This window comes from Salmo salar, chromosome 01, assembly GCF_965601325.2.
Source record: "Salmo salar chromosome 01, fSalSal1, whole genome shotgun sequence".
Taxonomy (NCBI): Eukaryota; Metazoa; Chordata; class Actinopteri; order Salmoniformes; family Salmonidae; genus Salmo; species Salmo salar.
Window position 1 is genome coordinate 170,653,060 of NC_138291.1, and position 27,735 is coordinate 170,680,794.

General features: G+C 43.1%; 2 protein-coding genes across 13 annotated transcripts in view; one reads left to right on the forward strand and one right to left on the reverse strand.

Moving 5' to 3' along the window:
- fkbp15a (FKBP prolyl isomerase family member 15a) lies at nt 1–19,212 on the reverse strand. Of its 9 annotated transcripts, XM_082956482.1 has the most exons (27): nt 19,096–19,212; nt 18,904–18,970; nt 12,985–13,091; nt 12,609–12,678; nt 12,338–12,407; nt 11,553–11,627; nt 11,360–11,458; nt 10,593–10,742; nt 7,438–7,506; nt 6,996–7,139; nt 6,706–6,845; nt 6,560–6,608; nt 6,288–6,419; nt 5,983–6,064; nt 5,789–5,889; nt 5,584–5,662; nt 5,355–5,464; nt 5,050–5,151; nt 4,765–4,859; nt 3,349–3,469; nt 3,066–3,237; nt 2,752–2,888; nt 2,110–2,409; nt 1,815–1,937; nt 1,610–1,723; nt 1,107–1,214; nt 1–910 (listed from the first exon to the last, which is right to left on the reverse strand). In XM_082956482.1, the coding sequence occupies exons 2-27, from the start codon at nt 18,948–18,950 to the stop codon at nt 485–487; spliced, it is 3,222 nt and encodes a 1,073-aa protein (XP_082812608.1). In that variant the 5' UTR covers nt 18,951–18,970; nt 19,096–19,212; the 3' UTR covers nt 1–484. The 9 variants fall into 9 exon arrangements, with proteins under 9 accessions (XP_082812608.1, XP_082812617.1, XP_082812610.1 ...); XM_082956491.1 differs by lacking the exon at nt 19,096–19,212 and having other exon boundaries at nt 6,300–6,416; nt 18,904–19,062; XM_082956484.1 differs by lacking the exon at nt 19,096–19,212 and having other exon boundaries at nt 6,288–6,416; nt 18,904–19,062.
- The window catches only part of ndor1 (NADPH dependent diflavin oxidoreductase 1), a 10,410-nt gene continuing 1,829 nt past the window's right edge, over nt 19,155–27,735 (forward strand). Inside the window, exons 1-12 of one of the 4 annotated variants that reach the window (XM_014142274.3) lie at nt 19,155–19,421; nt 20,592–20,731; nt 21,499–21,576; nt 21,757–21,854; nt 22,176–22,274; nt 22,465–22,566; nt 22,680–22,883; nt 23,073–23,200; nt 23,346–23,563; nt 23,780–23,887; nt 24,114–24,228; nt 24,449–24,595. In XM_014142274.3, the coding sequence (XP_013997749.1) occupies nt 20,597–20,731; nt 21,499–21,576; nt 21,757–21,854; nt 22,176–22,274; nt 22,465–22,566; nt 22,680–22,883; nt 23,073–23,200; nt 23,346–23,563; nt 23,780–23,887; nt 24,114–24,228; nt 24,449–24,595 (1,432 nt within the window). In that variant the 5' untranslated portion in view covers nt 19,155–19,421; nt 20,592–20,596. Of the gene's footprint in view, nt 19,455–19,661; nt 19,778–20,591; nt 20,732–21,498; nt 21,577–21,756; nt 21,855–22,175; nt 22,275–22,464; nt 22,567–22,679; nt 22,884–23,072; nt 23,201–23,345; nt 23,564–23,779; nt 23,888–24,113; nt 24,229–24,448; nt 24,596–27,735 lie in introns of those variants that run through there. The other 3 variants (XM_014142292.3, NM_001140119.1, XM_014142283.3) reach the window with 3 other exon arrangements.

Consider the following 27,735-nt stretch of genomic DNA (forward strand, 5'->3'; position numbering starts at 1 on the left):
TTCGTTTTGATAATTTAATTCAGACATGAATTCCTGAACTACAAGACAAAAAACAAATGTTTTATGAAGTTGTAGGGATGAGTGTTTAAAAAAAAACGTTTTTTGTAGCTGCCCTGAACAGAAATATACTGAATGTGTTATACTGTCCAAGAAAATCTCACTTTCAAAAGTTAATATTGTTAACTCAAACCCAAATAAGGTGTTTGTAATAGGGGCTCCTGAGTGGCGCAGCACTGCATCTCAGTGCTAGAGGCGTCATTACAGACCCTGGTTCGATTCCAGGCTGTGTCACAACCGGCCGTGATTGAGAGTGCCAATTGGCCCAGCGTCGTTAGGGTTTGGCCAGGGTAGGCCGTCATTGTAAATAAGAATTTGTTCTTAACTGATGTGCCTAGTTAAATAAAAATGTTTTAAAAAAAAGAATAAACATGGCAATGAATGTGGACATTAATAAATGCATTTGTATAGCTTCCAAAATCTTTTTTTACAATGGTGGGGGAGGTACAACTTCCATCTGCTTTGATTGGTCAATTTGGACTGCGAGAGGCTGTATTTGACAAGACATTTCCTCAATAAGAACCATGAGAGATGATGGCGTTAGGCCATTCTCTGAGCCAGTCTTAGAAGGCGTTTCTTCTCTGGATGTACTTGGTGTGTCTTCAGCTTTGTTTTCTAGGCCTTCTGAATTGATGGACTCATCCTCCACTTGAGCCTCAGACCACAAGGCCCTAACAATAGAGGTCCAGGCTGTCTGAGTAACTCCACTGTCCTCTTTTTCTTGTATTGATCGATTCATCTCTTTATCATCATCAACCCTCCTATTTTGCTCCACAGCTTTTGTCCATTTCTCCTCTTCCACCTTGTCTTCTTCCTCTGGATTGTGGGCTGTTAGCAGATCCAGGGTGACACTCTGTAGGATGGGGAGCATTAACACAACATGCTCAATGTCATACTCCGGATTCAAATGACTGGTGCAGGACAACCCATGGGTGTTAAAAGGATTAACATGGGCACCACCCATAAGCAGTGATTATCAACTGTTGGTCCAGCCTCACTATCTGCAGGGCAATGTGAAATGGAAACACCAGGCATTGGTTGCACTGTACCTTGATGGTGCTTAGCATGACTCCTAGAACATCGCTTCCTTGGTATGACTGGTGCAGGCCGAACTCCCCTCTCAGAGAATGGAACAATCTGTTCATCACTCTCTTCACCTGGAGGGAACACACGAAAACCATTGAAACGATCACTGATCAGAGAGAGGTAGGAATGAGAGCAATATAGAAGGTGGAAGTCCATTTCTCTTGGTGTTGCTCATTGGAGTAGTTTGTTAGAGCAAAGGTAGATTTTTTAAATTTATTTAAACCCCCCCACGCAAAGTCTGCTTTCTCTACTCCTGTAGTTCTTCACACTGGTCCTGGGGACGTTTTAGTTTTTGCCCAAGCACTAAACACCTGATTCCACTAATTAAAGGTTTGATGAGGTGATTAGTGGAATCAGATGTATAGTGCTAGGGACAAACTAAAATGGTGGGTCCCCAGGACCAGGATTAAGAAACACTACTCCAATCATGTACGGACTAGTCTGAGGTGAATGTTGGAACACTCACCTGTTCTGCCATTGCATCCTGACTGGGCTGCTGGGCATGCCTCTTCTCCTGCTCAACCAATAGCATTTCTAGCTGCTTCCTGGAGGTCTCTGCCCTGCTCTGTGCTGCCATATACTAAGAGCGAGAGAGCATTGGAATTCAACTTGTTTGAATCGTTTACATTTCCTAATGTTTAGGGAGTGTGCACACTCAGTATGTCCTTCACCTGTTCCTGTAGTTCTGACAGTGTCCTGGCCAGAATGTCTCTCTGCTGTGTGATTTCTGCTAGCTCACGGCTATGTAGTTCCTTCTCATACCCACCCTGCTGCCAGTCCACATCCAGCACCACCTTTAGATAAACACGTTTAAAGCCTGCAGGTTTAATGCTTTACATAATGTTAAGCATTATTATATGCAAATAATTATTAATAATAATGTTGTGTATGTAGCAACATTTCAACTGATATGGCTGGTATTTAGTCTGGATCATTGTGTGTGTGTGTGTGTGTGTGTGTGTATACCTGTTCCCCCTGCTCTACTTCTCCTCGCCTGGCCCCCTGCTCTACTTCTCCTCGCCTGGCCCCCTGCTCTACTTCTCCTCGCCTGGCCCCCTGCTCTACTTCTCCTCGCCTGGCCCCCTGCTCTACTTCTCCTCGCCTGGCCCCCTGCTCTACTTCTCCTCGCCTGGCCCCCTGCTCTACTTCTCCTCGCCTGGCCCTCAGGTGGTCAGTTTCCCTCTGGCTGCTCCTCCTCGCCTCCTCCACTTCCTCAGACAGATGCTGATGCTCACACTGCCACCTCCTCTTCCTCTCCAACAGCATCTGACAGAGACCGACAGTGTTACAAGACCAAAGTCCAATTCTCCCCCTTCTCTTCTGTGAAGTGTGATGGGGACTCTGACAGAGGTTATACCTCTTCCCACTCAATGAATTAAAAACATTGGATTAGTATAAATGAGGGGGAGTGAGTGAAAGGGAGCACACTTTGGGAACAAGGGGTATATTCAGAAATGGGTAAGTGTACTGTATTCTGTAAAATAAATGTCAAGGGATTATTTTTTATACCAAACAGTTATTAGAAGAATACTGGCACCATGTGGGACAGTGGTATTGCAGCCTGATAATACCCATTGGTTCAGCCTGCTCGTCTCCACAGACACACACCTTGTCCAGGTTGCCTTTCCCAGCCCTCAGGCCCTGTAGCTCCTCCTCCGTGTTGGCGATTCTCAGCTGCATCTCTTTACGTTTCAGTTTCTCTGTACGCCACTGGGCCTGCGCCCTCCCCTCTCCCTTCCTTAGCCCTGTACGCGCACACCCACACACCTCTTTAGTTAGCATGGTGTAATGACCCAATAGAACATTCCCAAAAGTTTAAACCCTGCCCACCAGGCACGCTGGACACAACTCAAAAGATATTCAAAATTGTGTAGTCTCTCTAATAAACGGATCCAAGTGCAGTGGTTCTGCCAGTCCTGTACCTTCTACTAGTCTCTCTAATGAGTCGAACTGAGTAGAGTGGCTCTCCCTGTCTTGCAGGGCTTGGCTGAGCTGGGTCTGCAGGTCAGAGACAGAGCACTGCAGAGAGGAGGACTCCAGCTGAAGCTTGGAGACCAGGGTGGAGGAGGCGGCTAGGTACTCTGTCAGGTGCGGCTGAGATGGAGAGAGGTGGGGGGAGGGACTTAAGTATGTGTGCATGTGTGTCTATGAGACTCTCTCTCTTGCTCTGTGTGAGTGTAGTAAGTTTCCTCTGCTCTTTCCTACCTTGTCCTGCTCTGCTTCCAGCAGGCTGGTCTGGTCCTGTTGGTTGCTGGTCTTCAGCACATCTTTCCTCTGTTCCAACAGTAAAGCACTCTGCTCCATACACCTGTCACACACACACCATCTTTTTTTTTTTTATATCTCAGGATGTCTACAGATTCACATTCTATCTTCCCATTGTTTTATTTGCTTGGAAATACTGTGTAACTTTACCCTAGCATTCACAGCGGCTAAGAAATGCATTGCCATTAATTGGAAGGCTGGTTATCCTCCCACAATGGGAAGACAGAAATGCCATGACCCACTACATTTGATTTATTAACAGATTAAGAGTATACCAGGCGGCTTTCATAAGGTGTGGAGGCCTTGTATTGAATACCATAAGACAAAAGGAGTCTGTATTGAAAACATACCCATGTCAGGGTGGATACCTCTTTAGGCCGCTCTGTCTTGGCCCTGGGGGTCTACCGTCCTGTGGATTGTCTGCATAATACTGCATGAATCAGGCCTTCATGGTCAAATTGCTGCAAAGAAACCACTACTAAAGGACACCAATAAGAAGAAGAGACTTGCTTGGGCCACGAGCAATGGACATTAGACCGGTGGATATCTGTCCTTTGGTCTGATGAGTCCAAATTTGAGATTTTTGGTTCCAACCACCGTGTCTTTGTGAGATGCAGAGTAGGTGAACGGATGATCTCCACGTGTGGTTCCCACCGTGAAGCATGGAGGAGGAGGTGTGATGGTGCTTTGCTGGTGACACTCTCAATGATTTATTTAGAATTCAAGGCACACTTAACCAGCATGGCTACCACAACATTCTGCAGTGATACACCATCCCATCCGGTTTGCGCTTAATAGGTCTATCATTTGTTTTTCAACAGGACAATGACCGAAAACACACCTCCAGGCTGTGTAAGGGCTATTTGACCAATAAGGAGAGTGATAAGTGCTGCATCAGATGACCTGGCCTCCACAATCACCCGACCTCAACCCAATTGAGATGGTTTGGGATGAGTTGGACCGCAGAGTGAAGGAAAAGCAGCCAACAAGTGCTCAGAATGTGGGAACTGTTTCAAGACTGTTGAAAAAGCATTTCTCATGAAGCTGGTTGAGCGAATGCAAAGAGTGTAAAAAGTTGTCATCAAGGCAGTAGCTACTTTGAAGAACCTCAAATATAAAATATATTTTGATTTGTTTAACACTCTTTTGGTTACTACATGATTCCATGTGTTATTTCATAGTTTTGATGTCTTCACTATTATTCTACAATGTAGAAAATAGTAACAATAAAAGAAAAACCCTTGAATGAGTAGGTGTGTCAACTTTTGACTGGTACTGTATATATATATATATATTTTTCAATCTACAGAACCCATTGAACAAGCACACACACACAGTACAGTACTGTACACACACCTCTGGTTCTGCTCGAGGAGTTCTCTGATCTTCCAGTTCTGCTCCTCCACTCGGGTGCTCTTCTTCAGAACCACCTCCTTTAGAAACAAGTTCTCCTGTGGAACCCAAATGGAGAAGTTATGTCGTTCCATGCAATGGTCAATGCCTATCAGGAAATTGCTTTCACCCGTCCTATTTTCCTCACACCAGTGCAGTTGAAGGACGGTAGACCAGACCAGTGCAGTTGAAGGACAGTAGACCAGACAAGGAGGAGGACACTGTAGATTAGTGGGACAGTTGACTGACCTGGGTGATTCTCTGGATGTTGTGCAGGCTCATGGCTGTTTCCATGGACACCGAGGACAGACCCAGAGAGTTGCCGCCACCATGCTTCTGGAGCTCATCCACCTAGTATAAAATATGGTAACATGACTTAAACCTGATACAATGCTTTATTACAAGCATGTATGAGGCTAAGAGCCCTTATAATGTCTCAGTTTGACAGGATCATTATGAGATTAAAAGAAGTTATGAGGAGGTCATACATACTTACGCAAAACAATGCAATACAAGAAAGTGTTACCAGAACTACAAACAAGTCCACTGCTGACCTTGGAGACCAACAGATTGATTTTATCTGCCACTTTCCCCACAGCCTGTTCGATCTCAGTGTTGTGCTGTCGCACCTCCGTCATCAAGAAGGAAGTGACATCACTAGGTGCTAGACAGGTCAAATGTTGTTTTAGATAAAAGGTTGAAAACAAATGAAAACATATTACAATAGTATGTCTGCCATACTGCACTTAGACAAGGTGACAGTGAAAATGGTATTTCCATTACCCTGGTATGAAACTGCATGATGAGGGTGGAACTGGCCAAGGTAGGACAGACCAAAGGCAGACTGAAAGGATGGGTACGGCTGTGAATGGAGTCGTAACAAAGTACTTTGTTAAATGGGGGGGGGGGGGGGGGGAATAAGCATATTGGATAATTTCAAATTTCCCTTTTGGAGATCAATATTGATTATTCAATTCAAATTCAATACCTGGAAGGCATGACTGCTTCCACCACAGTCCACAGCCTGTGGGACCACTGTCTCCATAAACACTGGTTGCTGGGCAGCAGTTGGCACAACGACCTCAGGCACTGAAACAGAAAATATAACCCTGAATATAAGCAAATGACTGGTGGATCTACCAAACATATGGGCATAAATGGACACTGAACTAGAGGTCTTACCTGCATGGACAGGGGGTGCAGCTGACATCTGAACTGGCTGGGGGAGCAGACAGTGATGTGAAGGGTGAGATTCACTTAGGTCCTGCAGGGTGACACAGATACAGAAGAATATTAACAGGTCAGTGGCACTGTCATGGGTGTCAAACATGACAAAGGTTCGTAGGTCGTACTCCTTTTCCAGCATACTTGGCAAACAGGTTCCAAAGTAAAAGAAAAAGTATTGACTTGGTCAAAAACTGGAATTGTGGGAATGCAAATGTTGAATTTCCATACAGAACAGAAGGTGCACACACACACAGACTCACTATGGAGCCCACCTCTGTCTTGGAGTCACTGTGGTCTGGCTGGGCGGGGATGGCTCCTGTTGGGAAGGGCAGGATGGGCTGACCCATCTTGGCCATATGAGAGATCAACTTGGCTTTGGCTGTATCCAGCTGCTGTATGTATGATAATACTGTTTGAGAAAGATTGTGTCTGTTTGACTGAGTGAGTGAGTGCGAGAGTTTGTGCGTAAATGTGAGTGAAAGTGTGCGTGTAAGCATGCAAAGAAGTTAAACTAAATGAAAATAACACTCACCATCAGTTGCTCGTTTCTTGAATTGGATTTGACATTCAGAGGCTTTCCCCTGTTGGCAGAAAAGTCAGTTAACCTGCCATCTGACGACCAAATAAAAAACCCTCCTGACTCCCCCACTGAGGAACAGTGGAGGTAGTGGTACATACCTGGGCTCTGCTGGGATAGAGGTGGGGGGCTGAGACTGAGGGGACATCCCAAAGCCCAGACTGTCCACACTTGGGGAGGGGGAGTTGGTGGTTAATCCCCCACTCTGTCGCTCCGACCCACTGTCCTTAGCAAACTTCACCTAAATACACCCCACAGAGTTAGAACATCTAGACAGCCATCTTTGGCCAATTACGCCCTCTAGCTTCGGTACACAAACAGTTTCACATGGCTACAGTAAGATACTGTTTGATGTTTGAAACTGAATGTGTGTGTGTGTGTGTGCGCCCACCCGGCGGATCTCCACATTGTAGACCAGTGTGCTGGAGGAGGGGACGCGGTTGGGGATGCCCTTTGACCCATAGCCTAGAGTGGGGGGCACAATATGGAGGCGACGCCCAGTTTTCTGCATCCCTAACATCCCGTCCTCCAATCCCTAAAGAGAGAGAGAGATAGGAGAGAGAGAGCGAGAGAAACATCACATTCTTCTAGATTTGTTTTTTTCTGTAAGCATTAAAGTTGCCTCACTATGTGTGGTGATGTCATATTGCTGAGTTGACCACTACACCAGTGGAGGCTGGTGGAAAGAGGTATAGGAGGATGGGCTCATTGTAATGGCTGGAATGGAATAAATGGAAAGGAGTCAAACAGGTGGTTTCCATATGTTCCATTCCAGCCATTACATTGAGCCTGTCTTCCTCTAGTTCCTCCCACCAGCCTGCTCTACAACCTACCTTAATGACTTTACCAGTGCCAAGTTTCACTCTCAGCAGCTTGTCTTTGCCCACGTTGGAGTCAAACATCTGACACACAGAAAACAATAGAATATATTCAGCTGAATGGTGATTAAATTGGCATTGACATGCACTGTGAAGAGGATAAGTGAGTGAGTGAGAGAAAGCGAGAAATAGGACAGTCACACAAACCCATTCACTGGAAGAAAAAAAAACTACAATTCTTGTTTTAAAATCCATGCCATACATTTAGACTCTCTCCAGACAATAGTAAACAAGATGGGAGAGAGTTCAGGGTTAAGTGCTCAAGGAAGAGAAAAGTGGGTGGAGACAACAATGTTCTATTAAACGTCACTTCGAAGAAGTAAATCTAAAGATTTATCTAGGCCTCGTCTATTCCTCTCTGATAAAACAGAGGGTCAGCCTTATCTGGGCCTCTTGAAAGCACATAGACATTCCCAACAGAGGGGAGATGGATTTTTCCAAAAACTCTATTGCTTGCTGCATATGTTTATGTGATATACACAGCTATTTTTTTAATCATGAATTATATACATTATGGCCGCTGATTCATGATAACTCGATCATAACCCAAAATACAAGGTTGTAAGCTATGTCATAAACATACATTAATGTACAGCTTCAAATTGTCTAGAAACTAGTCCTTTTTTTTATTTTTTCCCCCCTTATAGTAGCTATAATTTGGTGGTTAAATTTCACCAGCCCCATCCCTCCGTTCTATAGCATTTAGTGGTTTTGTCAATGAAGACCCATTTTTATTTTTTTTTATTTTATTTTACCTTTATTTAACTAGGCAAGTCAGTTAAGAACAAATTCTTATTTTCAATGACTGCCTAGGAACAGTGGGTTAACTGCCTTGTTCAGGGGCAGAATGACAGATATGTACCTTGTCAGCTCGGGGATTCGATCTTGCAACCTTTCGATTACTAGTCCAACGCTCTAACCACTAGGCTACGCTGCCACCCCATGTGCACAATGTTGCCCTGTAAAGGTAAAACCATGCTTTACAATTGGTTAGAATCCATGTTTCACGATTTGTTACGATCACATAGGGATCTCAACATCGTACCATGTTGACTCAAACTGAAATGGTCTCGAACTGACTGATAATGTTTTCACCTTTGGTCTCGGTTTAGATATTGCCGCCTCCGGCAGTCTGCTGTCTGAGGAGCACTTCCTGGATGTGTTCACTGAGCCAGTAGCCATTCCATGTGGACAACGTCTGCATGGCCTGTATCAAGGAGTACTGGGATACTAGTGACCTTTGCCGGCGTCCCATGTGTTTGGAGAAATTTGACAGGAAACCGGAGTTTTGCATCAATACTCTCATTTCTGAGATGGCTATTCAGTTCAGGAAGTCAGTTCAAGGGAAAGCCACCAGCCTAGACCAAGGACCTCACCCAAGGCCCAGCCCAAAGCCCTGCTCAACCCCTAGAAGTTTCCTGTGACATCTGTACTGGGACAACGCTCAAGTCCCTGAAGTCCTGCCTGGTGTCTGACATCTTTCCGTGAGACTCACTTGGAGTCTCAGAGAGTCACCGGTTTAAAGAGACAAGCTGATCGACCCTGTGGAGAACCTGGAAGACAGGATGCGTAAGAAGCACGAGAAACTCCTGGATCTGTTCTGTTGAAGTGACAAGACATGTCTGTGTGTGTGTTTTGCTTGAAAACAGACCACATGACACTGTCCCTCTAGAGAAGAGTATAGAGAGAAAATGGCTAAACTAGGAAAGGTTATGGCAGAGGTAGACCAGAAGATGCTTACAAGATAGAGTAAGGTTGAGGAGATGAAACACTCAGATCTCAGCAAGAGAAACAGAAAGAGAGAGACAATGTGCAGGTCTTCACTGCTCTGGTGCGCTCCATTGAGAGAAGCCAGGTAGAAATCATTGAGGTGATTGAGGAGAGGCAGAAAGCAGCAGAGGCAAGCTGAAGGGCTCATTAAAGAGCTGGAGCAGGAAATCGCTGAGCTACAGAGGAGAAGCAATGAGCTGAAGCAGCTCTCACACACTGAGGGCCACCTTCAACTCCTCCAGAGCTTCCCATCCCTGTGCAGCCCTCCACCCACCAAGGACTGGTCTGAGATCAGTGTTCACAGTGATCTGTGTCTGGGGACTGTGAGGAGAGCTGTGTCTCAGCTGGAGGAGACACTTATGAGTGAAGTGAAGAGGTTTGGTGATGTTGAGCTGGAGGGTATTCAGCAGTAGAGGTGACCCTGGACCCTGATACAGCACTTCCTTACCTCATTCTGTCTAGGATGGGAAGCAAATGAAAAACAGAGGCAAAGAACATGATCTCCCAAACTACCCAGAGAGGTTTGATTATTTTGTCAATGTCCTTGGAATTGAAGGCTTCTCTTCAGGGAGATTTTACTATGAGGTTATGGTTACGGGCAATACTGAGTAAGATTTAGGAGTAGCCAGTGAGTCTGTCAACAGGAAGAGGGATATAAAACTAAGGCCTCAGAATGGATACTGGACAATGCAGAGGTATGGGTGTGAGTACAAAGCCAGTGACACCTACCCTGTCCCCATCTTTCTGAGAGACACACCACAGAAGTTGGGGGTGTTTATGGAGTGTGAGGAGGGTCAGGTCTCCTTTTATGATGTGGGGACCTGGTCTCATATCTACTCTTTCACTGACTGCAACTTCAGAGACGCTCTATCCATACCTTGGCCCAAATCCTAATCCTGATGGTGAAATCTTCCCTCTGATCATCTCTACATTCAAAGTCACAGACTCTTAAATTCCCAAATTGTACAATGGAGTGGTTATTCTCATTATTATCATGTCTGTTTGACATGACGAGTATAAGACCATACTAGGCTAAGCTACTGGTCAGAAAGTTTGCGTCATAATTTCTGCCAGCACGATGCTCATTAGGGAAACTAATGAGCACTGTACGAGGAAGGGTGCATTGGGAAAATATAGGATCCAGCATCTAGAATGTCAGTATATTGTCAATGTTTGAATATCTTCTGATCTTTTGTATTTCAAAATAAATAAATTATAAAGCCACAAATCAAATTGCCCAATGCGCTGAGCTTTTCTGAGCCTTTATTCATTTTGTCAGAACCAGTTGATTTTCTCTGAATACAGCAGTTATTTTGGCTGTATTCTGAGTTATTTGTCACCTGTCCGATGTTGTGGTTCTGTAGAAGCCAGCCTGTGAAGGTCACCTCTACCGTGTCACCATAGTCCACCGCCTGTCCCTCTCCTAACAGCAGGTCCTGGGTCAGTAGTGTATCTACTGTGGTCTCACTGTTCCATCTGGCCACACACAGCTGTAATGGTGGGTAAAGGTTTAAACATTAAAAAAAGTCTATGGATTTTTACTGTGTGCAAATAACTCAATACAAACTATCCATCCATCTGTTTTTCCAGCGCCATATATAGAGATCTATATACACTGTGTACAAATCATTATGCACACATGAATCCAGGTGACAGCTAAGATTCCTTATTGATGTCACTTGTTAAATCCTCTTCAAATCAGTGTAGATGAAGGGGAGGAGACATGTTAAAGAAGGATTTTTAAGCCTTGAGACAAGTTAAGTGCATTTGAACGGGGTATGGTTGTAGGTGCCAGACGCACCGGTTTGTGTCAAAAATTGCAATGCTGCTGGGTTTTTCATGCTCAACAGTTTCCTGTGAATGGTCCACCACCCAAAGGACATCTAGCCAACTTGACACAACTGTGGGAAGCATTGGAGTCAACATGGGCCAGCATCCCTGTGGAACGCTTTTGACACCTTGTAGAGTTCATGCCCTGATGAATTGAGGCTGTTTTGAGGGTCAAAGGGGGTGGGGTGCAACTCAATATTAGGAAAGTGTTCTTAATGTTTTGTACACTCCGTGTATATCTGTCTAGTATGAGAAAAAAATTACATCCGTCGTTCACCTCTTTGCAAAAGTCCACTCCAGCTTTCTCAGAGTCAAACATCAGGGACCAGTTGTGCCTCTGGTCATCGTAGAATGTTCCATAGTTACCTGGCTGAACCTGAGAAGTTAAAACTGATATAGTCTAGTTAAAACACACCACACAGTTAAAACTGCACAAGCATGTACACATCATGGGAAGATGTACTACTCACTGTGAAGCTGAATCCTAGATGGATCTTGGCAGTTGTGATTGGTTTCTGTTGGCTGCCATAAAGCAGGATCATGTACTGAAGAAAACAATCAAGACGAGATGAAGCAGACAGACAAATGACTGGGCAAACACAAACTTGATGTGTGCATGAACAGAATAAACTTGGGTCCCACTTTACAATAACAAGTATTTATGTGGTAGTTACAAAGGCAGGTTTATATTGTTTTACACAACCTTTTTATGCAATATTTTGTATCACTTTTCCACCTTTTGGTTATGATCAAGTGTAGTAGATTTGTAAACAAACGCAATTTAAAATGTGGCTAAAACTCTTGCCATAGATTTATTACTGTATCAAGACAAATTAAAACAATTTATCATGAGCCCTTTTCACTCTACACTAAAACAGCCTAGAGTATCTCAAGATCATACAATTAACTGAGTCACATATTTCTTATTAAGTGGTTAGAGCAGAATACATGACCCTGCATTAATTGAGTTGGAAAATCATATGATTAAATGTAAACAGTGCATGGCTTTGGGCGGCGCTCACAAGCACCTCAAATGTTCTACTTCTTGAGTTCCGGCACCTCTTATAGAATATTCACTTAAAAAAACATTGCAGAGTTCCAGCACCTAAATAAAAACAGCACTCAAAATGAGTACCAGCACCCATTTCAGTCCAAGCACTGAATGTAAAGAGATGGAGACTTCCTCTTCACATCACCTGGAGTGTGTTTATTCTTAATGGAAACCAGTTTTACATATCCTTCACAGCTCAAGTACCTCTCTGGTTGGATGATTTCCCAGGATAGCAGCTCCCACCTTCCCCTGTTTTGTGTACTGGCCATTCACACTGCAAACACAAAACCATGATGACAAGATCAAACAGGACCTGTGAACACAACAACAAACACACACGCATATTCTCTCACGCACGCGCCACCTCAAGCACACTAATAATGGACATACTCACATACACATTCAACTCTGAGAGAGACATATCAACTCTATCTAGTGATATGGATTTCAGGTGCTTGTTGGTGGACATACTCACAAGTGGAATGCATGAACAGCAGTAGCCAAAAGGACAGAAGGAGTTGGTGCAGGCTTTTGAGGAGATGGGCCTTTGAAAACGCACACAGAGTTAACAAAAAACACGCAGACCATATTCAAACACTTCCATAACGTGAACTTTTGCACCAATCCATTAATGGATGTATTGGAAGAAATGCATTAGCGTTTACATGTGGTCTGAAGTCTGTTTAAACTTTACAAGCCACAATACTGAAGAAATGCATCCTTCCTGCTGTCTAGAGGAGTCATAACTTTCATCTATCCAATCATGTCGGATCAGTATTTACGTCAAAGGGAGGAAGGAAGGACGGAATGGATTTCACTAGTGTTTAAACAGGGCCTCAGACTTGTCTTACTCAGAGCGGTGGGGGTTTTCTTCGGCTGTTTGGGGGCTCTGAACTGGAAGGACTCGTTGCCCTGACTGGCAGCCTGATCCAGATCAAAGAGAGAGGCTAGCTTTGCTCTGTCAACACACAAACAAACACAATGATACTGTATATGGGTAATTCCAAAATATCAGAATTGCACTGAAACTAATAAAATGTATGCCAAACAAAAACCATTGAATGAAAAAGTTTAACAAACCATACAACTATGCAAGGAATACTTTTTACAGAAACATATTTACTGGAAGAACTAGGCAGATTCAAAGTTTTGTAAAAAAAAATGTTTTTAATGCATCCACGTTTTTCCAAAACTCACATACCTTTTCACATTTAGTTGTGTCAACAGTCTGAATTTAATTTATTACATTTAGAAAAAAAAAAGTGTCACTGGCCTACACACAATACCCCATAATGGCAAAGTGGAATGATGTTTTTCCAAATGAATAAAAAGTTTGAGTCAATAACAACGTCTTGAGTCAATAAGAAATCAACCCCTTTGTCATGGCAAGCCTAGAGTTCAGGAGTAAGAACTTGCTTAGCAAGTCATAATAAATTGCATGGACTCACTGTGTGAAATAATAGTGTTTGACATGATTTTTTAATGACTACCTCATCTCTGTACCCTACACATAAAACTATCTGTAAAGTCCCTCAGTCAAGCAGTGAGGTTTTCCAATGCCTCGCAAAGAAAGGCAGCTATTGGTAATGGTAAAAAACAAACATTGAATATCCCTTTCAGCATGGTGAAGTTATTAATTACACTTTGGATGGTATATCAATACACCCAGTCACTACAAAAATACAGGCGTCCTTACTAACTCCGTTGCTTGAGAGGAAGGAAACTGCTCAGGGATTTCCCCATGAGGCCAATGGTGACTTAAAAACAGTTAGAGGTTACTCCACAATACTAACCTAATTGACAGAGTGAAAAGAGAGAAATCTGTACAAAACATGTATCCTGTTTGCAATAAGACACTAAAGTAAAAGCGCAGAGATTTTGGCAAAGAAATTAACTTTATGTCCTGAATACAAAGCATTATTTTTAGGGCAAATCCAACAACACGTCACTGAGTACTACTTCATATTTTCAAGCATTGTGGTGGCTGCATCATGTTGGCTAGAGGAAAACCGGGTTCAGTCTGCTTTTCAACAGACACTGGGAAACAAATTCACCTTTCAGCATGACAATGACTTAAAACACAAGGCCAAATACAGACTGGAGTTGCTTACCAAGATGACATTGAATGTTCCTGAGTGGACTAGTTACAGTTCTGACTTAAATCGGATTGAAAATCTATGGCAAGACTTGAAAATGGCTGTCTAGCAATGATTTATATTTAACTAGGCAAGTCAGTTAAGAACAAATTCTTATTTACAATGATGGCCTACCCCGGCCAAAACCGGACGATGCTGGGCCAATTGTGCACTGCCCTAGGGGACTCCCAATCATGGACGGATGTGATGCAGCCTGGATTCGAACCAGATACTGCAGTGACGCCTCTTGCACTGAGATGCAGCGTCTTAAACCACTGCGCAACTTTGGAGCCCAACTTGACAGAGCTTGAAGAATTTGAAAAATTCTAATGTGCAAATGTTGTACAATTAAGGTGTGCAAAGCTCTTAGATACTTACCCAGAAAGACTGGTGTTCAACCTCCCCAAGTTCTCTCACGTCACCCCGCTCCTCCGCACACTCCACTGGCTTCCAGTTGAAGCTCGCATCTGCTACAAGACCATGGTGCTTGCCTACGGAGCTGTGAGGGGAACGGCACCTCCGTACCTTCAGGCTCTGATCAATCCCTACACCCAAACAAGGGCACTGCGTTCATCCACCTCTGGCCTGCTGGCCCCCCTACCTCTGTGGAAGCACAGTTCCCGCTCAGCCCAGTCAAAACTGTTTGCTGCTCTGGCACCCCAATGGTGGAACAAGCTCCCTCACGACGCCAGGACAGCGGAGTCAATCACCACCTTCCGGAGACACCTGAAACCCCACCTCTTTAAGGAATACCTGGGATAGTATAATGTAATCCTTCTAACCCCCCCCCCCAAAAAAAGATATAGCTGTACTATTGTAAAGTGGTTGTTCCACTGGATATCATAAGGTGAATGCACCAATTTGAAAGTCGCTCTGATAAGAGCGTCTGCTAAATGACGTAAATGTAAGACTCACAGCTGTTAAATCCATTTTAATCCCACTTTGTAACAACAAAATGTGGAAAACATCAAGAGGTGTGAATACTTTCTGAAGGCCCTGTGTGTGTTTATTATAATTTTTTACATTTTGTATTTTACCCCCTCTTTCTCCACAATTTTGTGATATTCAATTGTGATCTTGTCTCATTGCTGCAACTCCCCAATGGGCAAGGGAGAGGCGAAGGTTGAGTCCTCCAAAGCATGACCCCGCCTAACTGCACTACTTAACACCCGCCCGCTTAACCCAGAAGCCAGCCACACCAATGTGTTGGAGGAAACACTGTTCAACTGACAACCGAAAGTCAGCCTGCAGGCACCTGGCCCACCACAAGGAGTAGCTAAAGCGAGATGAGTCAAGTAAAGCCCCCAAGGCCAATCCCGGACGCTGGGCCAATTGTGCGCAACCCTATGGGACTCCCGGTCACGGCCAGTTATGACACAGACTGGGATCGAACCCGGGTCTGTAGTTATGCCTCAAGCACTGCCTTAGACCGCTGTGCCACTCAGGATGCCTGTATGTGTATTTTCAGTAACAGAATTTCAAGGCACAAGGCAATGTTTCTTAAACTTACAGAAGGCAGAATAATTTCACCAAAACTAAATAGAAGTGTTGATATTAGTTGGCAGGGGTCTTCACTTCAACATTGTGTTTTGATGCATTTCTAATACCGTTTGACTTTTTCCTGGTAGATGTTGTCTGAGACCCCTTTTCCATCTGTTTGACCACAAATCAAAGTCTTTCCTAATTCAATTTTTTTGGGATGGATAATGGTTGAAAAATGCACAAGTATGCCTTAACTTCTCAAAACGAGTCTCTTAGCTTTCATTTGACATTCTCCTATGAACTTCACGTTGGTACTCATGGACATGTTGGTGCTCATGGGTCCATTAAGACATGTTGGTGCCCATGGACATGCTGTTGCTCATGGGCCCATTAAGACATGCTGTTGCTCATGGGTCCATTAAGACATGCTGTTGCTCATGGGTCCATTAAGACATGCTGTTGCTCATGGGTCCATTAAGACATGATGTTGCTCATGGGTCCATTAAGACATGATGTTGCTCATGGGTCCATTAAGACATGATGTTGCTCATGGGTCCATTAAGACATGCTGGTGCTCATGGGTCCATTAAGACATGCTGGTGCTCATGGGTCCATGCTGGTGCTCATGGGCCCATTAATTTAAACCTCTTTGGGCTAGGGGGCAGTATTTTCACATCCGGATGAAAAGTGTGCCAAAAGTAAACTGTCTGCTACTCAGGCCCAGAAACTAGGATATGCATATTAATAGTAGATTTGGATAGAAAACAATCTGAAGTTTCTAAAACTGTTTGAATAATGTCTGTGAGTATAACAGAACTGATTTGGCAGGCGAAACCCCGAGCACAATCCACCCAGGGGGAAAAAATGTAGCTCAATCTGTTTCCCATTTGTTTTCTTTGGCAATCCCTTTTTAATAGAAATATGCTTGCAGTTCCTATGGCTTTCACTAGATGTCAACAGTCTTTAGAAATTGGTTGATGTTTTTCCTTTGAGAAATGAAGTGGCTCTACTCTCAGAAAGGAAAGGGCTAAGTGTACTTTTTTATTTTAGGCGCGCGACCTTGAACTCGCTCCACTTTCATTTTATCTGCTATTGAACACAGTATATTCCTTCTTAAATTTGATAGATTATTTACATTTTAAAATACCTAAAGTTGGATTAGGAAAGTTGTTTGAAATGTGTGGACAAAGTTTACAGGTAACTTATTAGATACTTTGTAGGCATGTTGGGCGAGATGGAACCGGTGTTTTTCTGAATCAAACACGCTAAGTAAATGAACATTTGGGGATATACGATGATGGCATCAACACATGGTTAAATACTTGTATTATGATTTGTATCATCACCATTCAGTCACTTAGAATTGTTTACATCCAAACAGATACTATCACGGCTTGCCTATCATCCTAACCTTACTTCCCAGGGTAGAGAGAAGAGACAGCATAGCTTTCTAGTTGTTTGATTAGGTGATTGATTCAATTTGCTCACATTACATTTCGATTAGAAGCCAATATTATCCAGAGCCCAGCATGAATGTTTGCATGAAAGTTAAGTTGAACAAGTATTTTCTGGTATAATGTGATGTGCTACAAGGCAATAGGCTGCAAATGAACAATGCAAACCATTTTCCACATATTCCAAAGATTAGAAAAGAGAAAAACACTACTTATATTCTTCAAAATATAACCTTTTCTCACCCTCTGTGCTAAATGCAATATAAAGTGCATTACTAGCAGGGAACATCCAACCCACATGACATAAACATGACATCCCCAGGCAAGCCTATCCACTCTATAGAGATCAGCATCCCATGACATCTATTAAACCCACCCGTGGTGGCCCCTTCCTCAAGAAAGCTAAAACATATTTTTAACTACAGCAGCACTCAAAGCAGTGAACCTTTGGTTAAATAAACTCAACACTCAACCAATGGACAAGCAGCCAGTCACCCCATCTTTACTTACCGGATAGGTTATCTCTAGTCTCACACTCCAGACATCTGTGCACAATAGCCTAGGGATGAGGTTAGGTTCTCTCTCAAAGAACACATGTACACAGAACATACTGACCCATGGAACTCCCACCACAGGTAGTCAGTATGCCACACTGCAGACATGGTCGCCAGTTTGTAGCTTCTGACAGAGGCCCTGTGCCAGATGAAGAAGACACCGAGAAGGGGAGGGCACGTAGGAGAGGAGCTGGCTGGCAAACAGATTGTGTGCCCTGCCAGATCTCTCTCTCATGGTCCCATACAGTTATGACAAGGGACCATATAGCAGTATGGTCCATGCTGCTATGGTGCTATACCAGAAAACATTGTTAGAAAGCATAGGTGGTCTAATTGGTATATTCCCATCCATTGCATAGGTGGGACAGGCTTCTCAGCCTCGCTCTGTCACATCCCAAGTAAGCGATAATCAACGAGGGGCTATGAGTTCATTATTTTCCAGAGTCCCTTGTTAATTATCCCTTACATAATCCATTGGTTTAAATTGAATAGTTTTTCTTTTAAAAGGAGGCCCTAGATGTTGATGTGGTGGCTTTTATTGCACTTCACTTGGAAATATTTGAAGGGAAACACTGTTGACACTTCTTGGAAGAACACGTATAGGCTAGTAGTAAGAAACATTTTACACCACATATTTTAGTGGAGGTTTGTTTAGCCTACCCAAGCTATGAGAGGCTCTCACACATTTCACCAAACGAGTTTCCCCAAATTCAATAATGCCACCTTTGACTGAGTCCATAGGGCACCACTGTTTCAACATAGCCACTTATCTCCAGACTCACATATTCTAGTTAAGATCTATCCAATGCACGTGGTTAAGGACTGCAAAACAATTTGGGAGAAAGATGAGATAAATATCTAAATCACTATTTAATTCTATACTATTTTTAGGCTTGCAGCACTACTTTTCAATTATTTTAATTGTTTTCATGCATCCCTAAATATAGTCTGTAGCCTAATAAACGTTGATACTGTTAGTTACATTGTAACACATTGTAAACGTTGTTTCTTTTTTAAAACAATGAAAGAACATTACTTTTCCCTCTTCTCAGTGTATGAAGAATGATCCAATCAAAAGACAATGCGCTTCGCATGCTAATAAAAAAACAACTGTACATGCATTTACTTTTTCTCTGTAAACTCACCCGCCTTTAGGCAACAGAAAATCCCCTTCTTGATAACCACAAAACATGTCTAGAAGTCTGTCGTACCCTTCGAATAGAAAAATACAGGGGTATTTTATGTCTAGCGAAACATCACACACAAACAACACGTTCAAGTGATAAACTTCAAACACGCCTCCATGTAGAATGGCCTCAACTGACTAGTCAACTTACTGTCGTAAAACGGCCCAGTAACCAATCAAACTCAAGCTCTGCAGTCGTAAAGCGTAAACACAACAACACGCTGGAGGAAATGTAGTCCTAGTCGAAGAAAGGAGTTTTTCAGTATTATTAGATTCACTCTCGAGATTGTCAAAGACCCCTAGGATAATCTGTTATAGCTACCGTAGGTGAGCATCTTGAACTGAGCACGGCTGTTATCCGGTTTTTATGGATGTTATGGAAGTATTTCGTGAACGAGGGATCTGTCACGTATCCACTAGTTAGTTAATTAGCCACTGGTACTGCTCGAGAGGCTAGCTAGCCCATTCAAATACACTGTAAGCCACCTTCTCCATTCTCGGGAGCTAGAGGTTAGCTAACTAACTAAATGAAACTAACAGTCAGGTGAAATTGATGGCAGGTGTGGGGTAATTCTTGTAATTTATTGTCATGAATCTTGACCTGGAGGAAGCTCTGCAGGGGGTGGGTATAGTTTGTGGAACGTTCCAACAGGGATCTGTTCCAAAAACTTCGTAAAGTACAAAGTTGCCAACAAACAACGCATACAAAGAAGCCTGATCAATTCACCTAGCTAACTAGCTGCCGAATAGGCATCAACTCACCACGTAGCTTATTCTTAACGTTTATCCATAGCCTACCAGAGTGAGGACAGATATTTTTGGGAATAAACTTGGTGAGTGAAAAACTTAATGAAGTAGTCCACTCCCTACCCGGTATCTTATTCTGCCGCTATACATCTTTGTATGCGTTTGTTGGCAATCTTGTTATTTACGATGTTTTTGGAACAGATTCCTGTTGGGATGTTCCACATATTATACCCACCCTCTGCAGAGTGGTCACTAGCTAGTCATAAAATCTGCTTTTAAACCTAACCTTAACCACAATCCTAGCCCTAAGACCAAAAACAATTTTTTGTTTCCATGCATTTTTATGAATTTGCAGCTGGCCCATCTAGCCAAAATCGCTCTGTTCTGCCTCCAGGGCAAGATTCATGACAATAAACGTCAGCCTGCTTTACAGTAGCTCAGTCTCAGCTAAGAGGTCTGGACCTTTACGGCACTGGAGGTAGTGTAGTATACTTTACCTGTAATCACATGGTGGTCCTGATAAACTCCAGCAGAGTTTTGTAACAGTAACTTACTCTGCAGATAACCATGCGCCGAGTCCGATTGTAACTAAGGCTGTGTAAACAGATAACCTTGGGTGCAACTTACATATGCATTTGTCAATACCTAAGTAAATTGCCAATAGAGTCCAGACAGACTAAAGACAGCTAGCTAACTTTCAAGGATGTCAATATCATATCAAGTGTCCATTGTGTAGGCCATCAATGGGATGCTTCTTTAAGTTAGCTATTCTGTGTGTCTTAACACACTACTTGACACACTTGACATAGTGCTGTTACAGTATGTCCAACATGTCTGATTAGTGTGTACAGCCTGCTATATTGGAAGAATCATCATTTAACTGCCCATCTTTATCCACAGTGAGAATGTCAGCCCCAAAGCTGTTGATTCTATATGGGAGCCAGACGGGCACTGCTCAGGACACGGCCGAGCGGATTGGACGCCAGGCGCAAAGGAGGCGAATGCAAGTCAAAGTGGAGGCTCTTGACAGTTACAATGTGGTCAGTTGGCAAGCGAGATAAGATAGCCACACAGTGCCTAAATAAATTAAATAAAACATACCGCACTATTACTATGAAAAATAAGTATTCTCCATTGAATCCGCTTGCCTTGTTAAAGCTGAATACACTGAGTATACAAAACAACAAGCTCTTTCCATGACAGACTGACCAGGTGAAAGCTATGATCCCTTAGTGATGTCACTTGCACTTGTTAAATTAATTTCAATCTGTGTAGATGAAGGGGAGGAGACGGGTTAAAGAAGGATTTTTAAGACTTGAGACATGGATTGTGTATGTGTACCATTCAGAGGGTGAATGGGCAAGACAAAAGATTTAAGTGCCTTTGAACAGGGTTTGGTAGTAGGTGCCAGGCGTGCCGGTTTGTGTCAAGAACTGCAAATCTACTGGGTTTTTCACGCTCAAACGTTTCCCGTGTGTATCAAGAATTGTCTATTACCCAAAGGACATCCAGCCAACGTGACACAACCGTGGGAAGCATTGGAGTCAACATGGGCCAGAATCCCTGTGGAACACTTTTGACATCTTGTTGAGTCCATGCCCGACAAATTTAAGCTGTTCTGAGGGAGGCAACTCAATATAAGGAAAGTGTTCCTAATGTTTGGTATTCTCAGTGTATAGCTATGATATTTCTGAGGCTGAGCTATGTGCTTCAAATAGGATTTGTTAAGTTGACAAGGTTAGATCTCAGCTCAATTAAAGAGGGTGTTGTATTTGGCATGCATCTGAGGGTTGTGTTTCTTCAACAGGCTAACCTCATCTCTGAGTCCCTGGTTATATTTGTGTGTTCCACCACTGGCCAAGGAGATCCTCCAGACAACATGAAGGTATCAGATAATAGTGTGCAAACTGTGTGTGTCTGTGGTAAAAGCTGCTGTGTCTCTATGCGTCTCTCCCAATTTGCACTTAATAATATATGGCATTTAGCAGACGCTTTCATCCAAAGTGACTTGGACTTAGTCATGCGTGCGTTTTTACCTATCATTTTTTCTTCACTTCCTTTGCAGAATTTCTGGCGGTTCGTGTTTAGGAAGTCTCTGCCCGCTGGATCTCTGTGTCGCCTAGACTGTGCCGTGCTGGGCTTGGGTGATTCCTCCTATCCCAAGTGAGGGCTTTCATCAAAAACGCAACCACATAAATAATTCAAAATCCCTTTGTCTATACATGCACACCATTGAAATCTATTTACGATGGTAGTGAGTGACCAACCCAAACATGGATCACGTCACGCATGTCAATGACGGGAAGATCAAGTGAAATTTGATTAATGAATCAAAACTTCCCCATTGTTTTTCTATGTGGACTTCTATGTGAAGTCACTTCCCGCATTGACTCAATTTAAAAGGAAACTGTACCCTGTACGGGGCACTATCTGGAAAATAACATACCCTAGCTGTGAATAATACAATTAGATTTTCACTTGTAGGTTCAACTTTGTGGCGAAGAAGCTTCACAAGCGCCTTATGCAGCTGGGGGCCAGTGTGCTGCTGCCTGTGGGACTGGCAGATGACCAGCACGACCTGGGGTGAGAGACCGTTGCATGGGGTTCCTCAGGGATCTGTCTTTGGCCCGTTAAGTATTGGTTTTATATACTCTGTAGTCTTCATAATGCCATGTTAGCTCAATATTGTAACCTGTAAAGTCAGTACATTATATTACTTAATTCTCTTACCTTTTGTTGACTGTTTGGACTGTTCAACCTTTGTGTTCAACAGTGCAGATGGGGTGATTGACCCCTGGCTCACGTCATTCTGGGAGAGGGCGCAAGCTCTATATCCAACACCTGCAGGCCAGAGTCTTATCAGGGAGGATGAACCGTAAGTCTCCCTTACTTGACTGTTGACAAATCAATGTGTCTAATATTATGTCTGAATATGCCCAACTCCCATGATGTACTGTAACTGTACCCTTACCGTTGTTTGTTTTACAGACTCCCTCCGAGGTACGTTTTCAGATTTCTGGATGACATCACTGAGAATAGGGCGGATAGGCTAAGAGTGCCAGAGCTGCCGATCTCACCCTCTCAGACACACACCTTTCCAGGCAGGGTGGTATCCAGTAAAAGGGTTACGCACGCCTCCCACTTTCAGGATGTTCGACACATTGAGTTTGACATCACAGGCTCAGATATTGAGTGAGTGCTCTAATGTACTGTGCCTTAAGAAATTGCTACCATGTTTATTGACCGATTTCTTGAAATGTAACTGTCAAATGTATTTTGTGATGGTGAACCATCTTGCTCTGAGGTTGTTAAAATGTGCTTAAAAAGGATTCGACTTTAGATGATGTTTAACTGGTTGACTGAAGTGTGTGTCATTGGCAGGTTCACTGCTGGGGACGTGGTGATGATGAGACCTTGTAACACCCCTGAGGACGTGGAACAGTTCTGTCAACTCCTGAGACTGGACCCTGATCGCCAGTTCACCCTCAGCCCCACAAACTGCGACACAGGTTTGTGCTTGTCACATTTGACTGCCTGTATCGGTGTACGTGAGATACGGTCACATCCATCTACCTAAGCTCCCACTTCTATACACCATACTTTAACCACATAACCCGTGTCCCTCTTTTACCCCCCTCTCCCCTGTCTCCCCAGGTTCGGTCCCAGCCCGCCTGGCCCAGCCTTGCACGGTTCGGCATCTGGTGGAGAGCTTCCTGGACATAGCGGCAGTGCCTCGTCGCTCCTTCTTCGAGCTCCTCGCCACCTTTGCCACCAATGAGCTGGAGCGGGAGAAGCTGTCTGAGTTTAGCTCTGCCCAGGGCCAGGACGAGCTGCATGCCTACTGCAACAGGCCGAGACGCACCGCCTTGGAGGTTAGAGGGACCTGTAATGATGTGATTATGCTGCCACCTGGGGGCACAGGATGGAAGTTTAGTTGATCCCACTTACAACAATAATCAATATTATGTTCAATAGATTTGGTGAGCCAGGTCAAAGGTCATACGACAGGGCTGCGTCCAGATTCCCACTCCCTGTGTGTGTTTGTGGGGTCGTGTGTGTGTGTGTGTGTGTGCGTGCATGGTCCTCAGGTGTTGAACGACTTCCCCCACACGACAGCAGAACTGAGTGTAGACTACCTACTGGACCTGTTCCCTGAGATTCAGCCTCGCTCCTTCTCCATTGCCTCCTCCCTGCTGGTGAGGTTACAGCACTGAAAAGCCCCATGTCAGGGTTGGGCAATGATGTTCCCCAAGGGCTGCTGTGGGTGCAGGCTTTTATTCCAGCCAAAGCACTAATGCACCGGATTCAACTAATTGTCTTCAACCAAGACTTTGTTAGTTGAATTAACTGTTACTGGTTTTGCTGGAGCAAAAACCTGCACCTACACTGGCCCTTGGACCATTCCGTTTTCTCTCCACACAGGCACATCCCAACAGGATCCAGATACTGCTAGCTGTGGTGCACTACAAAACCAAGATGCACCTGCCACGCAAGGGCCTGTGTTCCTCCTGGCTAGCCTCACTGGACCCCACACAAGGTCTGTTAGCACTGTCTACTACATGGTTTTAGCATAATGGCACTCTAATGCAGTATGCAGGTAGCTACTGAACGTTCAGTGTTTTGCCAAGCATATTTTGGGTAAATAAAGTCTTATAAATTGAATTTGAATTGATTTAAAATTCAATTAGAAGAAATGGTATTAACACAGTAGCTATATCAGCTGTCATATCAGTCAATTTGTTGACTCCACTTTGCAGGGGACGTTTATGTGCCTTTGTGGGTAAAGAAGGGGAGTATGAAGTTCCCTAAGGATCCCTACTCCCCTGTGATCATGGTTGGGCCTGGAACGGGAGTGGCTCCTTTCAGGTCTGCTCTGCAGGAGAGGATAGCCCAGGGCAAGACTGGTGAGTTACCCTGGGATTGGTTTTACCCTCCGCTCACCACTCCTGAACAGTGTTATTTTAAATTTCATTTTAGTCATTTCATCCGTAGTTTTATCAGTCGACTAACACTCTGGACGATTTCAGTCTACTTTTAGTCACATTTTTACTGGTAACTTCCATGATGTGCACATTAAGATAGCCTTGTCCAACTAGGCCTACTATCCCTTCATATAGCTGGCACATAGCTATTGTGGCAGATTGTAACCAATGCAAGCCATGATTTACCATATAGGTTACAAAGCCTTGGCTACAGGTTAAACAATTTAGGCCTACAGCTCTGATTTGCTCCCCATCATAGCCTTGTGATGGGGTACATAACAGTGACAAAAAGGGGGAGAATCTGAGCTTTCTAACAATGCCAGAAGTATTACTGTACACGACCGCGAGAACGGAAATACTGATGAATAACAGTGCACATGGTAATAGGCTACATGAAAGTAAGAGAGAGTAAAGACTGTTTCTAGTTGAGGTTTGTAACAATGAGGTGTCCTGGCTGCCTGCGCATCAGGTCAACATATTGATGAGTGACTGAAGTGACCTCATGGGAGATCGGGCAGATCAGCTCAATAAGCCAATAGCTAGGTTTCATGTGAATATGAAAAAATCTGCATAACGAAAATATGCTTATTTTCCCACCAGTCGTGTTTCCACCAAACAGACGTAGTGCACACGAAATGTACTTTTTCATGTAACGAAAAAAAATCTAAAGTTCAATGTATTTCATTCGCATTTTCAACTCTACGGATAGTTTTGTCACAAAAAAAACAAAAACGGTTGAGTTAAATAGCAAATGTGTCTACTCTGGTTTTGGCATCTGCGCTCTAGCCAACAGCTTGCAGACACAGTTCGGGTTGGCTAGTCAACATGATGAGATTATTATAGACAATAGCGAGAATATGTTTATTTGTCAAACGGCAGTCAAGCATCGATCATCTTGTCACCAGAATAAGACCCGCGGAAGATAGCCTAGCGGTTAAGAACGTTTGGCCACTAACTGAAAGGAAACTGGATTAAATCTCCGAGCTGACTAGGAGGAAAAATGTGTCTGTGCCCTTGTGCAAGGCACTTCACCCTAATTGCCCCTTTAAATCGCTCTCGATAAGAGCGTCTGCTAAATGACTTAAATGTAAAAATATATATTTATTTTAAAGGAGCATCAACATCACTGTATATTTTTACCACCCTGTAAAGGTAATTTATTTAATGTGTAGCCTAATAACGTGCATGTTTTCCCGATGAGTCGTAGTGAGAGGACCACACATTTCATCGTGAGTCCAAGTTTACTTCGATATAATGGTTATTATTTCAATATTTTTGCTTAAAGGCATTTACACCGCCATTTCTCGCATAATACATTTTACCAACACAAAAAAAAACACCTTGTTAACGAACAAATTATCTGTCGCCATTTATACAATTGTACCGAAACTTCCATCACAGCTGTTGTGATGAATTGTTTTATACGGTAGGACTTTAATCTCATAAAAACATTTATTTATTTAGAGGATTGCATTATACCGGTATTCTGGCAGAATACCTTTTGATTGGACAACATCGATTAAAAGGTTCACGTCACATTAACTGTCCATTAGTCTCGGAATTCTCCTGTCGTTACATTTGTCGATTTAAATTAAGTTATTTAATGTTTTTTTCAGGGCGTCTCGATATGGTCATTAGTTTGTCAGGAAAAATAGGTGGTTGGCGAAATGTTTTTGTTATTGTTGATGAAATTATCACTACTCCTCTAACACAACAACACTGTACATTTACTGAATTAAATATGGCCCCAATTCCGAACCAATCCTTTCTAGCAGGGGAGAAGAACTGCCCCCTCTCTCAGCGACTGGAACGAGCTCCAAACCTGGACAGTTTCTCTTCATTCAATCATGGACACTCTTTCTGACAGTTGTGGCTGCTTCGCATGATGTATTGTCTCTACCTTCTTGCCTTTGTGCTGTTTGCGCCCAATAATGTTTGTACCATGTTTTGTGCTGCTGCTGCTGCCGCCATGTTGTGTTGCTACCATGCTATGTTGTAAGTCGCTCTGGATAAGAGCGTCTGCTAAATGACTTAAATGTAAATGTAATGTTGTTGTCCTAGGTCTCTCTTTATGTAGTGTTGTGGTGTCTCTCTTGTGATGTTTTGTCCTATATTTTTATTTTTAATCCCAGCCCCCGTCCCCGCAGGAGGCATTTTGCCTTTTGTAGGCCGTCATTGTAAATAAGAATGTATTCTTAATTGACTTGCCTAGTTAAATAAAATACACATTTGAATCCACGGAAGTTCAAGGCAGACCGCGGTACTGCAGGCATTGTTAGCAGAATACAGGATCCCCCATTACAGTGAATGGAAAAATGGCAATATTCGTGGCCAATCTTCGTATAGATAAAATTTTTTTTAAAATTTCGAAGACAATCATGGTATCAATAATTACTTCTAATACACTAGATGTACACTACCGTTCAAAAGTTTGGGGTCACTTAGAAATGTCCTTGTTTTTTAAAGAAAAACACTTAGTCCATTAAAATAACATCAAGTTGATCAGAAATACAGTGTAGACATTGTTCATGTTATAAATGACAATTGTAGCTGGAAACGGCCTATTTTTTTATGGAATATCTACATAGCCGTACAGAGGCCCATTATCAGCAACCATCACTCCTGTGTTCCAATGGCACTTTGTGTTAGCTAATCCAAGTTTATCATTTTAAAAGGCTAATTTGAGCTGTGCTAAAATACTTTCAAAAGGGTTTTCTAATGATCAATTAGCCTTTTTAAAATGATAAACTTGGATTAGCTAACACAACGTGCCATTGGAACACAGGAGTGATGGTTGCTGATAATGGGCCTCTGTACGCCTATGTAGATATTCCATTAAACATCTGCCGTTTCCAGCTACAATAGTCATTTACAACATTAACAATGTCTACAATGTATTTCTGATAAATTTGATGTTATTTTAATGGATCAAAAACAAGGTCATTTCAAAATGACCCCAAACTTTTGAATGGTAGTGTATGTCCTTCAACCTATTTTTTTAATTTAAAAATCGCACAGAGAAGTTAAGGATAATTTACAGTGCCTTCGGAAAGTATTCATAC

Excerpts from the sequence above, each read along its gene's own strand:
- fkbp15a (XM_082956482.1), bottom strand. The coding sequence starts at position 18,950 with ATGTTTTGTGGTTATCAAGAAGGGGATTTTCTGTTGCCTAAAGGCGG. Across the intron at positions 5,465-5,583 it reads TCATGCAGTTTCATACCAGG|CACCTAGTGATGTCACTTCC; the intron begins GTAATGGAAATA and ends TGACCTGTCTAG. Across the intron at positions 3,470-4,764 it reads CTCCTCGAGCAGAACCAGAG|ATGGTGTGTGTGTGACAGGT; the intron begins GTGTGTGTACAG and ends AAAAAAAAAAAG.